At 42.2% G+C, this 14,766-nt stretch overlaps 1 protein-coding gene across 2 annotated transcripts in view; it reads left to right on the top strand.

The window, feature by feature from the left end:
* Positions 1-14,766, top strand: part of LOC124777442 (cilium assembly protein DZIP1-like) — a 286,339-nt gene that overhangs the window by 238,340 nt on the left and 33,233 nt on the right. For both annotated transcript variants that reach the window (XM_047252852.1, XM_047252853.1), the window contains one exon: positions 378-523. In XM_047252852.1, coding sequence (XP_047108808.1) covers positions 378-523 — 146 coding nt within the window. The remainder of the gene's footprint in view (positions 1-377; positions 524-14,766) is intronic.

Genomic DNA, 14,766 nt, shown 5'->3' with positions numbered 1-14,766 from the left:
CTTTCAATGGATTCGCTACTTGACTTAGAAGTTTTCTTTTATTAAATGATTCTAAGACCTCAAGTATCTCAGTACCTGTGAAAGGCATAAATAGGACTAACTCTCTGATACCATTTCCATTGTGTTTTTGTTATTGCCTTGGCACAAATTCGTTTTGGCATGTAATTCTATGTTTTTTAATCATGAAGTGTTTGTGACTACAAATATAAATTTAATTAATGTTAATACCATTATATAATTACGTGGTAAAAGAGAAAGCAACATTTGTGTTTCTCAAATTGTTATATTTTTAAAAAGTATTCCATCAGAGGCTCATTATTTCAGTCCATTTGATTAACTCTTCAGAAGCAACTGAATATGATGAATATTATTTGCAGGAGTGAAAACTCTCACCTGCCAAGCAGAATAAATGATACTGATAATCAGTGTGAGATAGCAGACACCAATAAACCCAACAGTGCTTTGAAACATTCTTCCAGCAGCAGTAGTCTCCCTAAAAAGCATGTAGCCTTCCAAGACTTATGTAAGTATGACAGTTGTAAATGTGTTTTTAAATATAGACTGACTACTGTAACAATGAAACAGAGAGGTCATACCATACCAGTTTTATTACTGTTTTCCATTTGAAATGCAAGCATAAAATATAAGTGACAGTGGTTTGTTACAATTATAAATATTTGTTAGCTTTCACTTTTGTTAATTTTTGGCATTTCAGTCTTTAGTTTGTCCCATAAAAGTTTTTTCTTGCAGACTTTTGTGTGTAATAACTTTTCTCTGTACCATGACAACAGCAAATATCATGACCACAATACAAGAATGAAAAACAGTTTGCACATTAAATAGAAGTCTGTGGTTCAAAAAGGAGTTTATTACTCCAGCAGTAAGCTGTTTAATGCGCTCCCACCACATATCAAATGCCTTCATAAACAATTGCCAAAATTCAACCAAGTTCTGAAAGAGTACCTAACAGAGAAATCTTTTTATACAGTTCATTAATTTTTGAGATAAAATAAATACCACTACTAAACTCACAATTGTTTTACAAAAACTCATTTTGAGCACTATCATAGCCATTAAAAATCTGGGTTTTGGAATTCATGTGTTTATTTATTGATTGTAATACTTAACTTTGCTTCCTGTATATATTACTGATTCTTCCTCAGTGTGGCACAACTTTACGTTAATTGAGTGTATGTTTGTAACCTGATATTTTATTTACATTATATCTTGTATTGTACTTGTGTAAGTTACCTCTGAGCTATATACAATTTGAACCATTTCATATCCTTGTGATTTACTCACTATCTGGACCTAAAGAACACAAAATAAGTAAAAATAAATAAATAAATAAAGCTGAGCTTGTTTAAGTTTGAAAGTGCTATTTGAGCTGTTACAGTCTCTGATAATGTCTCCAGCATCAAGAGATGAAATGCTAGGGACAGAAACATGCTATGGAATATGGATTGATGCCCATAAAATAAAAATCACCATGGACACAAATACTGGCCCTGAAAGTTTGCATTGTATAGCACCTTTTTTATCATCAAAAACTCTTACTGCTAGCAGTCTTAAGTATTTTTGTATTTAAGTTGTCCTGTTGTGCCTCACATTTTGGGAATATTTTCCTTGTTAAGTGCAATTTTACTATGTTGTGATATGTAAATCATAATGCTTGGTTTGTGTGAAATGATGCATCTCTCTGTGAACTGCAGGGATTTTCAATAACCTGTTATTCAGTAACTGGCAGAAGCTCATCATTAACACCCACTTACACATGACAAACTCATTCAACTTTAAGAAGGCTGCAATAACAGAAACCACTTGTACATCTCTCCTTTCATATGAGAGGAGTGACAGTGGTGTTGAGAAACAGCTGAAATCATTAAAATTGAACAAAGCTCCTGGCCCCAATGGAATCCCAATCAGATTCTATACCAAATTTGCGGCTGAGTTAGCCCCTCTTCTAACTACATACTGTTGTAAATCGCTCAAACAAAAAAACCATACCCAGTTCTTGGAAAAAGGCACAGGTCACACCTATCTACAAGAAGGGTAGTAGAAGCGATCCTCAAAACTACTGTCCAATATTCTTGATATCAATTTGTTGTAGAATCTTAGAACATATTCTGAACTCAAACATAATGAGGTACCTTGAACAGAATGACCTCCTCAGTGCCAACCAGCATGGGATTTGAAAACATCAATCATGTGAAACCCAAATCACACTATTCTCACATGCTATACTGAAAGCTTTGGATCAAGGCAACCAGGTAGATGCAGTATGTCTTGATTTCCGAAAAGCATTTGACTCGGTACCGCACCTATGCTTACTGTCAGAAGTGCGATCATATGGGGGTATCAAGTGAAATTTGTGACTGGATTGTGACCTTCTTGGTAGGGAGGACACAGCATGTTATCTTGGATGGAGAGTCATCAGATGTGCCCCAGGGAAATACGATGGAACCCTTGCTGTTCATATTGTATATTAATTACCTTGTAGACAATATTATATTAAAAACAGGCTTTTTATAGGTGACACAGTTATCTCTAATGAAGTACTGTCTGAAAGAAGCTGCATAAATATTCAGTCAGATCTTGATACGATTTCAACTTGATGCAGAGATTGGCAACTTGTTTTAATGTTCAGAACTGTAAAATTTTCCACTTCACAAAATGAAAAAAATGTAGTGTCCTATGACAATCATATCAGTGATTCACTGTTGGAATTGGCCAACTCATACAAACAAATAACTGGACAGATAAAAAATCTACTCACTAAGCAGTGGCAGAACACACACATAAGACATTTGTAACTGGCAAGCTTTCGGAACCAGTGGCTCCTTCTTCAGGCAGAAAGGTTGAAGGGAAGAGAAGATGGGTGAAGGAAAAGGAGTGGAGAGGTCTAAGAAAAGGGGCAGATTTTGGGAAAGTCATCCAGACCTGCAGGTCAGCAAAGACTTCATTGGACGAGATTTGCAAAGCTGAGAGTTTGAAGGTGGAAGAAAGGGCAATATGCATACAGACGTTACTGCTTAAACATCATCATGAGTTAATGAGAGTGAAAAGCTAAGTGCATTGAACATAACAGAGGTGGGAGGGGGCAATGAAAAATTGAGAAGGACAATGAAAGATGTAGAAAACGAAAACATAGTGAGGCAAAGAGTAGTTACAGTGAAGAAATACTGAGACCAAAGAAATTAACATAAATTTAGGCGAGGTGGGTGGCAAGAACCAAGGACTCGTTGTAGTGCTAGTTACCACCTGCGGAGTTCTGAGAAACGTGTCTGGGGGAAGAATCCAGATGTGTGTGGTGAAACAGGCGCCGATGTCATGAATGTCATGTTGTAGAGCGTGCTCTGCAACAGGATATTGTGGTGGCGCCCCCTATGATCTCTATATAAGCGGCGGCCCCAGCTCCTAGCAGCCAGTCGTCGACTCACCTCGGAAGATGTTCTCCGTAGTTGAGAACGAAATGTCAGGGAGAAGAAGTTCTACAGATCGACCACGGCAACTTAGCCCGGAAGAGTTTACTGATAAAGACGCCGGCCGTGAAAGCCTACATGGAAGGATATTGCAAGTTGCCATAATACACCCCCTGCCTATACCCATTCATCCTGATTGATAATTTGTTGGTAGTCGTGCCGATGTAGAAGGCCGAACATGTTTACATAACAACTGGTATAATTACGTGTTGTTTCACAGATGGTTCTCCCTTTAATAGTATATGTTTTGCCAGTTACAGGGCTGCTATAGGTGGTGGTATGAAGGTGCATAGGGCAAGTCTTGCAGTGGGGACACTCACAGGGGTAGGAGCACAGGGTAGGGAGATGATTGCAGATAGAGCATAGGTTCTGACCAAGAATATTGCGGAGGTTGAGAGGGCAACGAAAAACTATTCTAGATGTGGTGGGCAAAATTTCAGACACAATGGATCTCATTTCAGGGCATATTATAGGAATTCATGGCCATGTTGAAGTAGCTGATTAACACATTCCAGACCAGGATAATACTGTGTCACAAATGGGTGTGCTCCGAAGTGGTTTTTTGGAGGAATCAGCAGTAGCAGGATTCAGTGTGATGGCCAGGGAAATCTGCTTTGTAACTAGGCTAGTGGGGTAATTACATGCAGTGAAGGCTGAGGTGAGAATGGTGGTGTACAGTTGTAAAGAGTCTGCATCCGCACAAATATGTTTGCCTTGGATGCCAAGGCTGTACGGGAGGGAACATTTGACATGGAAAGGATGGCAACTGTCAAAATGTAGGTACTGTTGTTTGTTGGTAGGTTTAATGTGGATGGAAGAGAATAGGTGGCCTTCAGTGAGGACAAGATCAACATCAAGGAAAGTGGCATGGGATTCGGAATAGTACCATGTGAAATTTAATAGGGAGAAGGTATTCAGAGATTCCAGGAATTTTAGCAGGTCAGCCTCATCATGAGTCCATATGCTAAAGATGTCATCAATGTATCTAAAACAAACCAGGGGCTTAAGACTTATGAATCCCAGGAAAGCCCCCTCAGAGTGACCCATGAAATGATTGGCATAGGAAGGAGCCATCCTGATCCCTGCAGCCGTGCCCCTGATCTGTTTGTATGTCTGCCTCTCAAAGTTGAGTACGAAGGATGGCACAGGTCTTGAATCATGTGGGCACTGACTTAGGAAATGTTCAGCAGCAGACAGACCATGTATGTAGGGGATGTTGGTATAGAGTGACTTGGCGTCAATGGTAACAAGCAAAGTGTGTTTTGGGAGTGGGATGGGCAAGGATTTCAGACGATCTAGGAAATGATTGGTATCTTTGATGTAGGAGGGGAATATTTATACTATGGGTTGCAGGTGTTGATCAACTAAGGCAGATATACGTCCGGTGGGTGCTTTGAAGCCAGCAGCTATAGGATGGCCAGGATGATTGGGTTTGTGGGTCTAAGGAAGAAGGTAAAGATGGTGGTGCATGTTTTGGGTGGGGTGAGAAGTTCTGTGGATTGAGGTGTTAGTCCTTGTGAGGGGCCTGAGGCTTTAAGAAGGAACTGCAGGGCAGGTTGAATCACAGAGATGGGATGTTGATGGCAGACACTGTATGTGTCAGACAGCTGGCTTAGACCTTCACTAACATACTCCTTTTGGCCAAGTACTACAGTGGTAGATCCTTTGTCTGCTGGGAGGTTCATGATGGAGTTGTCAGCTTTTATGGAACATAGAGCCTGGAGTTCTGCAGAGGACAGGGTAGGGTCATGTTGTAGGGATCTGTGGAAGGGCTGTGAAACAGTGCTGGATGTGAGGAATTCTTGGAAGGCATGTAACAGATGATTTTGAGGTAGTGGTGGTGGATCAAGTTGGGATTGTGGTCTGAACTGTTCAAGGCAGGGTGCAGTGCCAGGTTTGCTGTTGGAAAGGTTTTTGGATTGGGTTGCAAAGTGATATTTCCTATGGATATTACATGTGAAGGAAAGTAGCTCCTTCACCAAAGGAGCATCTTCAAATGCAGGTTTAGGGCTGAAAGTGAGCCCTTAGATAATACGCATAATTCAGGAGGGGAGAGTGCTTTAGATGAGAGGTTAAGGGCACTGTACTGTTGAGACTGTTTCTTGGGGTTACGGGTTATTCTTGGTCTGGGAGGTAGTGGTGAAGGCTGTGGGATGTTAAGGAGGTTGGGCAAGCTCAGTTTGTAGGAGAGAAGTGTTGGTTGATGTTGTGGCTGTATAGGAAGCTGCAGAGGGACAGGAAGGGAAACACTACAGTTCAGATAGTTTAGGAGGAGGTGAGATAACTTTTTGAGATAAAGTCTGGCGTGTTGTTGCAGTTTGAAGTTGGCTAGGTGGATGATACCATTCAAGGAAACATGAGGGGCAGATAACTGCAGGATTTTGTAGAAGGAGAGAAGTCTGGTAGAATGTAAATTGGCAGATGAGGCATATAGGTCACAGATCAGCCAGGTAAGACCAAGAGATTGGTATATTTGAAACTGTAAAAGAGCCTGGTGTAGTGTAGTATTGCATCCAGAAACATGGACTTACAATGTTAGGTCTTTCGGAGTAACTCCAAGGAACAGGCAGATTTCAAGAAACAGAATGTGGGACCTTAGTTTTGATAGTAAAAGAGCATGTTTTCAAAAAGAACAGATGTAATATGAGGTGGGATTCATCATTGCAAGAGAGGACAGTTTGGAGAGTTAGAAATCTTGGGAGTGACAAATAAATAAGCAAGGGGGTGGAAAAAATAGAAAAATGGAAGAATAGCCAGGAAAAAAGTTGGAAAAATTGGAAAAATTCATATGAAAATCATTAATAAGAGGTAAGGAGTGTGTGGTCTACATGATATGAAAAAAAAAGTGATTGGAAAAGAAAAAAGGAAAAATCAATTGGGAAAGTCATGAAACAGGTGTAATTTTAAGAACTGTGTAAACAGAAGTGAAAGTCATAGGAGAAAATGTAAACTACTTAGCTTGGCAATTAAAGTGACGTAACAGACAGCGATAAAAGTCGATCAGAGCAGTTTGCCAACAACCTTTTCATGGGTTGCTTTGAGGAGGCTTTCCTTGAATCCATGTCTTTAGTCACTGGTTTGGTTTAGATACATTGATGATGACTTTACCATGTGGACTCATGGTGCGGCTGACCTGCTAAAATTCCTAGAATATCTGAATACCTTCTCCCTATTAAATTTCAGATGGTACTACACTTGAGTCCCATGCCACTTTTCTTGATGTTGATCTTGTCCTCACCGAAGGCCACCTACTCTCTTCCATCCACATTAAGCATACCAACAAACAACAGTACCTACATTTTGACAGTTGCCATCCTTTCCATGTCAAACATTCCCACCCATACAACCATGGCATCCAAGGCAAATGTATTTGTTGGATGCAGACCCTTTACAGCAATACACCACCATTCTCACCTCAGCCTTCACTGCACATAATTACCCCACCAATCTAGTTAAAAAGTGGATTTCCTAGGCCATCACATGCAATCCTGGTACTGCTGATCCCTCCAAAAAACAACTTCAGAGCACACCATTGGTGACTCAGTATTATCCTGGTCTGGAATGTGTTAATCAGCTACTTCAACAGCGACATGACTTCCTAAAATATCCCCTGAAATGAAATCCATCGTGTCTGAAATTTTGCTCACCACATCTAGAATAGCTTGTCAGACCCTATGTTCCTTCTGCACCCACCTCCCTAACCTATGGCTCCTACCCCTGTGACCGCCCCCACTGTGAGACTTGGCCTGTGCGCCCTCCTACCACCACCTATAACACTCCTGTAACTGGCAAAACAGGTACTACCTAAGGGAGAGCCACCTGCGAAATGACATGTCATATACCAGCTGTTAGGTAAACACTGTTTGGCCTTCTATATCGCCATGACTACCACCAAATTATCAATTAGGATGAATAGACATAGGCAGGGGGGTGTATACTGGCAACTTACAATACCCTGTTGTAGAGCATGCTCTACAACAAGACATTCGTGACCTCGGCACCTGTTTCACCACATGTGCCATCTGGATTCTTTCCCCAGACACCAGTTTCTCAAAACTCCACAGGTGGGAACTAGCACTACAAAATATCCTTGGTTCTCACCTTCCACCTGACCTTAATTTATGTTAATTTCTTCTGTCTCAGCATTTCTTTACTGGAACTACTCTTTGCTTCACTCCGTTTTAGTTTTCCACATCTTTCATTGTCTTTCCCATCAATTTTTCACCGTCCCCCTTCCACCTCTGTTATGTACAATGCACTTAGGTTTTCACTCTTATTAATGCGTGATATTTAAGTAGTAATGTCTGTATGCATATTACCCTGTCTTCCATCTTTAAGCTCTCAGGTTTTCAAATCTCATCCAATGCAGTCCCCAACAGTCAGTCTTTCCCGTACGGTAAGTCTCTCCTGACCCATGGTTCTGGGTGACTTTCCTGAAATCTAGCCCTTTTCCTAGACCTCTCCGGTCCTTTTCCGTCACCTATCTTCCTTCCCCTTCATTTGTTCTGCCTGAAGAAAGAGCCACTGGCTACGGAAGCTTGCCAATTACAACTGTCTTTTATGTGTGTGTTCTGCTGCTGTTTGGTGAGTAGATTTTTTGTCTATCCAATTAAATAATGTTGCCAGTAATTGTTTGTTTTCGTTGCTATAAATAAATACCTGGGTGTAATGCCTTGTAGGGACATGAAATGAAATGATCACTTAGATTCAGTTGTGGCCAAAGCAGGTGGTAGACTTCGTTTTATTGGTAGAATAGTGGGGAAGTGAAATCAGTCTACAGAGGAGATTGCTTACAAATCACCCGTGTCACTGATTCTAGAATATTGCTCAAGTGTGTGGGACCCATACCAGATAGGACTAACTGAGCATGTTGTACGTATACAGAGAAGGGCAGAATGAATGGTCACAGATTTGTTTACTCAGTGGGAGAGTGTCACAGAGATACTAAAGAAACTGAACTGGAAGATTCTTGAAGATAGACATAAACTATCCCGAGAAAATCTGTTAACAATGTTTCAAGAACTAGTTTCAAATTATTATTCTAGGAATATACTACAACCCCCTATGTATCGCTCATTTAGGGATCTTGAGGATAAGATTAGAATACTTACTGCACACTCTGAGGCAATCAAAGAATCATTCTTCCTATGCTGCGTGCATGAATGGAGCAGGAAGAAACCCTAATAATTGTTACAATGGGACATATCCTCTGCCATGCACCTCATGGTGGTTTGCAGAGTATAGATGTAGATGTAGATGTAGTTATAGATATTCAATTTCTTCTCACCACACCATGACTGCTGGTGTCACTGACCCAAACTGTTGACACAGGGTACGATGGACGGTTAGCCTTATATTGTTGATGCCAAACACACACACATGCAGTTGCAGAGTGGAGTGGAGTTGACTGCAGGAACAGTGGTGGCTCACTACAGAAACACCATTTTCTTCATCAACCATACACACTGCCCCATAAAAGAAGTAAAGTTTCCAGAACAGAAGAAGAAAACAAAATGAAACTCTATGGGTTGAGAGGCTGTTTTAGATGTTATTTCAGTGATTAAAAAATCAAGTCAAATTTGCAGATAATTTCACTGTATGACCCCACCTATCTGTATGCCTGAATTTCTGAGTGCATGCCAACATCACACAGCCAGTTCATAGATATGTGTGCAGTTTGTGGACAAGCATTATCCTGTTGGAAAATGGCACCATGAATCTGTTGCGTGAGAGGTAACGCATGGCGACACAGGGTGACAATGTATACTGTTGTGCCTTAAGATTTCCTCAGTCAGTACTGACCATGACATGAAGTCATGCCTGATATGCCCCACACCTTGATGCCAGAAGTAACACCACAGTGCCTCTCCAAAACATTGGAAGAATGGGACCTCCACCCAGTTTGCTGCCATACTTGCCAACAGTGGTAATCTGGGATAATGCAGAATCTTGAATCATCATTATTCATTGAAACACAGCTGTTAGTGCTGTGGTATTAACAGCAGCCTAACTCCACTAAACTGGTGGTAAGTCTGGGGTCCCACAAGGTGTGGTATAGGAGGAATCAGAGGAGTAACACCTTGTTAAAAAAATCTTAGATCACCTAGCCTGGGTAATAGCACCATGTAAGGGCTCCTAACCAAGAATATGATAAAGGTCACAGTGACAGCTGTGGCAGAAAACGAGTCCTTTGGAGGCATAGCTGGTAGAAGAGGCACTCTCTCTCTCTCTGTCTCGGGGTTAATTAAGAGGGAAGTTGCTGCATTTTAGCTGATTGGGTTGGCTCTGTGAAGGCTAAGGAAGAAAATCCTACTTAAAAATCACACGTCCTCCAGCAGAGGTTGTATGTAAGGCTGACAACCCACCCACAGAAAAACATCTGTTGTGAAACTTCAGAAAAGGGATACCAGACAGATCAATCAAGATGGACTTTGCATGGAAATAATTGATGGTAATGGACAAATAAATAGGGGGAGGGGGGGGGGAGAAAACATAGAGAGTAAGCTAGATTTATTGATTGTAACTTGGAATGTGGGACTTATGTACTGCCTGGGAGCCGTGAGAATGCTGCTGGATCAAATAACAAAATTGAAGTATGGTGTCATAGTGCTGCAAGAACTAAGGTGGTGTGGAAGTGGGATTCTCGAAACGAGATAAGCTAATATATTTTACAGCTACAATGAGAGGAAGTACAAGTTTGTCACAGGTTCATGGTACATCACCAACTAAAACATTTGGTAATTGGCTTTACACATACTAATCCAAGATTATTAACTCTTAGGGTAAAGGGGAAATTCTTTAATTACTCTATAATTGATGTCAATGCATTAATGAAAAAATCAGAGGAAGAAGAGAAGTAGCACTCTATGAACTTAAGGAAAGAATATGTTATGGCATTAGAATAACAGCTGGTGCCCCAAATGCTGAAGCGGTGAAAGAACAGATCTTTAGATCAACACTAGGACTTTAGAGGAAACATATTATAAGTAATGATAACAGAACAAGGCTTATATAAATTGCAGCACCCAGAAATATAGTGATGGGTTCAACACTGTTCTCATGTAAAGAAATACACAAAGGAACACTGACATCGTCAAACTGACCATGCAAGGCACAGATCAGATCTATTGGGTGTGAGAAGCCTTAGAGGCCCAAGTATAGATTTTGATCATTTTCTGATTTGGGTTTGAATGAAGGTTAGGATCTCCAGTGCAGTGCAAGGAACACAACCCAGTATGACTAAATATACTGTAGTATGTTTAGAATCAACTAAAATTAGAGAACAGTGCCATGAGAGGATAACACAACTACTCAAAAAAGCTGGAGAATGCATAAACATTGAATACCAGTGGGAAATAATTAAAGAAGCAGTGGGGAAATCAACAAATGAAATGCTAGAAAGTGAACTAAGGCATATGAGGTCTCCATGGTTTGATGCAGAGTGTGAAATAGAAAAGAACAAGGCATAAAAAAGATCCTACAGTCACAGTGTGCAAGAAGCATGATGAGAGACTATAAAGAAAGAAGATTGAAAAAAGGGCCAACTGAAGAAGAAAGAGAGAGTGTGTGGAAGCAAAATGAATTGATGGGCCTTCTGAAGAGTAAGGATGAGGCAAGGAAATTTTAGAGAGGAATGAATGCAACATTGAAACCCTTCAGTGGTAAAACAAGCCTTATAAAATATGTATGGGGAAAGAGATACGTTGAAGATGGCACCAACACTTTGACAAATACCTGTACCCCAGAATAACAGACTCATCAGGGTTACATGAAGGAGATAGGTCCACCAAACCTAAAAGAAATGAGAACTGCCATGAAGAAACTGAAAAAACAACAAGGAAGCAGGAAGAGACTGTATCTCGGCACAGCTGCTTAAGCCAGGAGGATCGAACTTCAAGGGATCTCTTTAAAGACAATTACTTTGATGTGGAAAGGGGGGAAAATGCCCACCAATGGAAAGAAATAATATGCCCCATATATGAGGAAGGTTAGTTAGAATCAATAAGCTCCTAATTATTTAAAGATGTGAACTTACATGTACAAAACAGCTGCAAACATCTGATTACTTTACAAATGAGTTAATGTGTTAAATGTTTGACATTAAGCAAGAAAAAGTTTAGAGAAGGTTTGAAATAATATTTAAAGTTTGTTGGAAGTCTCTAAGTGTTATCATTATGGAACACTAGTTGAAGAGAGTCTGGAAAATTTCACTCCATTTTAAGCAAAAGCAAGTCTTTCAAGCATCTCATTGTTTATGATGTCGTATCTCTAGAACTATATGTTTTACAATGAAATAATTTTTCAGGTACATTCAGTGAGATATGTAGATACTGTCTGCAAAGTTTGCTGTAAATAGAGTAAGTAGTAAAGAAGTATTGCACTGAAAAATTGTGCCTGACGCAGAGCCCCCTGTGTGTTCATGGATTAGAATAGGCCCGAGGTATTCCTGCCTGTCATAAGAGGCGACTAAAAGGAGTCTCTCACGTTTTGGCCTTTACGTGATGGTCCCCTATAGGGTTTGACCTGCATTTTTCAAAATGTTCCCAAAGAGTGAGCCAATTGGGAAAGGGCGCCTTACATGGTGCATTGTGTCCATCATGCACCGAGACCTATCGCATCCTTCGTAAACGCGGATCTGCACTTCTGCTCATTCTCCAACTGTTGGGTGAGGTCACCCTCCTGGGTGTGTATTTTTCCATCAACTGTGCAATATCGTTTTCTGCACTCACAATGATAATGGACTTATTTGCTTGGTTGCACCTGATATCCAGCACGGTAGCCAGGCCGTTGTAGTGGGGCTGCCATGTACCCTGTTGGTTGTAGCCCCCGACCACACAGGGATCGCTCTGCTGATACCTGCACCGTTAACCCCCCGTGTATGCCAAGGAACAGATCCCCATCTCCCTAGGGCATCGGGACTCCTGGCAATGGCCATCCTGCCAGGTGGCCTGTCATAAGAGGCGACTAAAAGGAGTCTCACACGTTTTGGCCTTTATGTGATGGTCCCCTATAGGGTTTGACCTGCATTTTTCAAAATTTTCCCAAAGAGCGAGCCAAACACCAGCAGTCTCTAGGCGTTCATGGGCTCAATTCAGTGCACAGAAGTACGACCCTAAATCGTTCCCTCCTTGGCCACATCGTGGGAGGACGACAGGCTAAGGATGGCGAAAGGCTCTTATTCACCCCAGTACCTTGTATGTTCGAGAGCTGATGGGGAATCTTTCACAATGATGAAGCTCCAGTGTTTTGTTGAGCATTTAGAGGACAAGTTTGGGGAGGTGGAGGGCTTGTCCAAAATGAGATCAGGGTCAGTCTTGATTGAAACAGCACCCTCTGCCCAGTCACGGGCGTTACTCACTTGTGACAAGCTGGGGGATGTTTCTGTAACCATCATGCCCCATAAGACCTTAAATATGGTCCAGGGTATCATGTTTCACAGGGATCTTCTTTTGCAGTCCGGCGATGAGTTGCGTGCCAATTTAGAACATTGAGGTGTACATTTCGTTTGGTGTGTCCACCACAGGGTCCAAGGGATAATCAGGTTACCACCAGTGCCTTCATCTTGGCCTTCGATGGTGATACATTACCCAAGAAGGTCAAGGTGATGGTCTACCGCTGTGATGTAAAACCCTATATCTCTCCCCCAATGCGGTGCTTTAAATGTTGGAAGTTCGGTCATATGTCTTCCCGCTGTACTTCCAGCGTCACATGTCGAGATTGCAGATGCATATCCCAATACTCCATGTGCCCCACCTCCCATCTGTGTCAACTGTGAGATCACCATCCGCCTTGCTTGCCAGACTGCAGGATTCTCCAGAAAGAAAGGAAAATCATGGAGTACAAGACCCTGGACTAACTGACCTACACTGAGGCTAAGAGGAAATTTGAACGCCTACATCCTGTACGCATGACATCCTCTTACACCCCCGCTACAACAGTTCTAGCCCCATCAGCTCCACCAACCCCAGTCACCTCTCAGAGACAGAAGACTACACCTGCCACTTTGATGGTGAGGGGCACTTCCCTCCCTGTTGCTCCTGCACCACCTACTTCAGAAGCAACCCCCCCCCCCCCCTCCCCGCCCAAACATCGAGGACGTCCGTCCTCATTTCTGAGCGAGAGAAGAGTACAACTTCTTCTGCTGCTAGCTGCTCTCGCTAGGAAGGGGTCCCTTGGCTCACTCCCTTCACAGGTTTCTGCTAGTGTGAAAGATGACACCTGCCTGTGGTAGAAGAGCTCAGAAGCAGCTGGTTGCAGGGCTTCACACTCATCCTCAGTCCTGGAGACTGAATCAGTGAAGTCCTCCCAGCCAGGGAAACCCAAGGAACAGCAATAGAAATCCAAAAAGAAGGTCCCCAGGACCAAAGGAATTGGGGTGGCACCCAAACCACCTCTACATTCAAGCTCTGCGTCTGCGGATGAGGTAGAGATTTTGGTGTCCAATGAGGACCTAGATCTTGCCGGACCCTCAGACAAAATGGATATAGACTACTCAGGCAAAAAGTCGGTGGCAGCAGAGGACACTGAGGCGTAAACTGCCTCATTGAATGTTCTATGCCTTCCCAGTCTCACAATGATGTTATCCTCCAGTGGAATTGCAGCAGTTATTAACACCGCCTGGCTGAGCTGCGGCAAATGTTAAGCTTTACACCTGCTTTCTGCATTGCCCTCCAGGAAACCTGGTTCCCGGAAATGGACCTCTGCCTCCATGGCTATAAGGGATACTACAGGAACCATAGCGACTATAATCGAGTGTCAGGTGGAGTTTGCGTTTATGTCCTAAACGCAGTCTGTCATGAACCTTTGCCCCTTCAAACCCCTCTTGAAGCGGTGGCTGTCAGAATAAGGACAACACAATAAATAACCGTCTTCAGTGTATATCTTCCACCAGATGGTGTAGTATCCCTGAATGTATTAACTGCACTTACTTATCAACTCCCTAAACCCTTCTTACTTTTAGGAGATTTAAATGCCCATAACTCCTTGTGGGGTGGCACTGTGCTTACTAGCTGTCTCTTAAATACTGGGGCCGCCACACATTTCAGTGTGGCTTGAGGTAGTTACTCAGCCATTGATTATCAATTTGCAGCCTAGGACTTCTCCCATCTATCCACTGGAGAGCACATTACGACCTGTGTGGTAGTGACCACTTCCCCATCTTCCTGTCACTGTCCCAGAATCAAGCCTACGGATTCCTGCCCAGATGGGCGGACTGGGAAACTTTCACCTCTGCTGTCACCTTTTATTCTACCCCACACGGGAACATCGATGTGATGGTTGAGCA

Source organism: Schistocerca piceifrons, chromosome 2 (assembly GCF_021461385.2).
Source record: "Schistocerca piceifrons isolate TAMUIC-IGC-003096 chromosome 2, iqSchPice1.1, whole genome shotgun sequence".
Taxonomy (NCBI): Eukaryota; Metazoa; Arthropoda; class Insecta; order Orthoptera; family Acrididae; genus Schistocerca; species Schistocerca piceifrons.
This window is presented reverse-complemented; position numbering and strand designations above follow the sequence as displayed.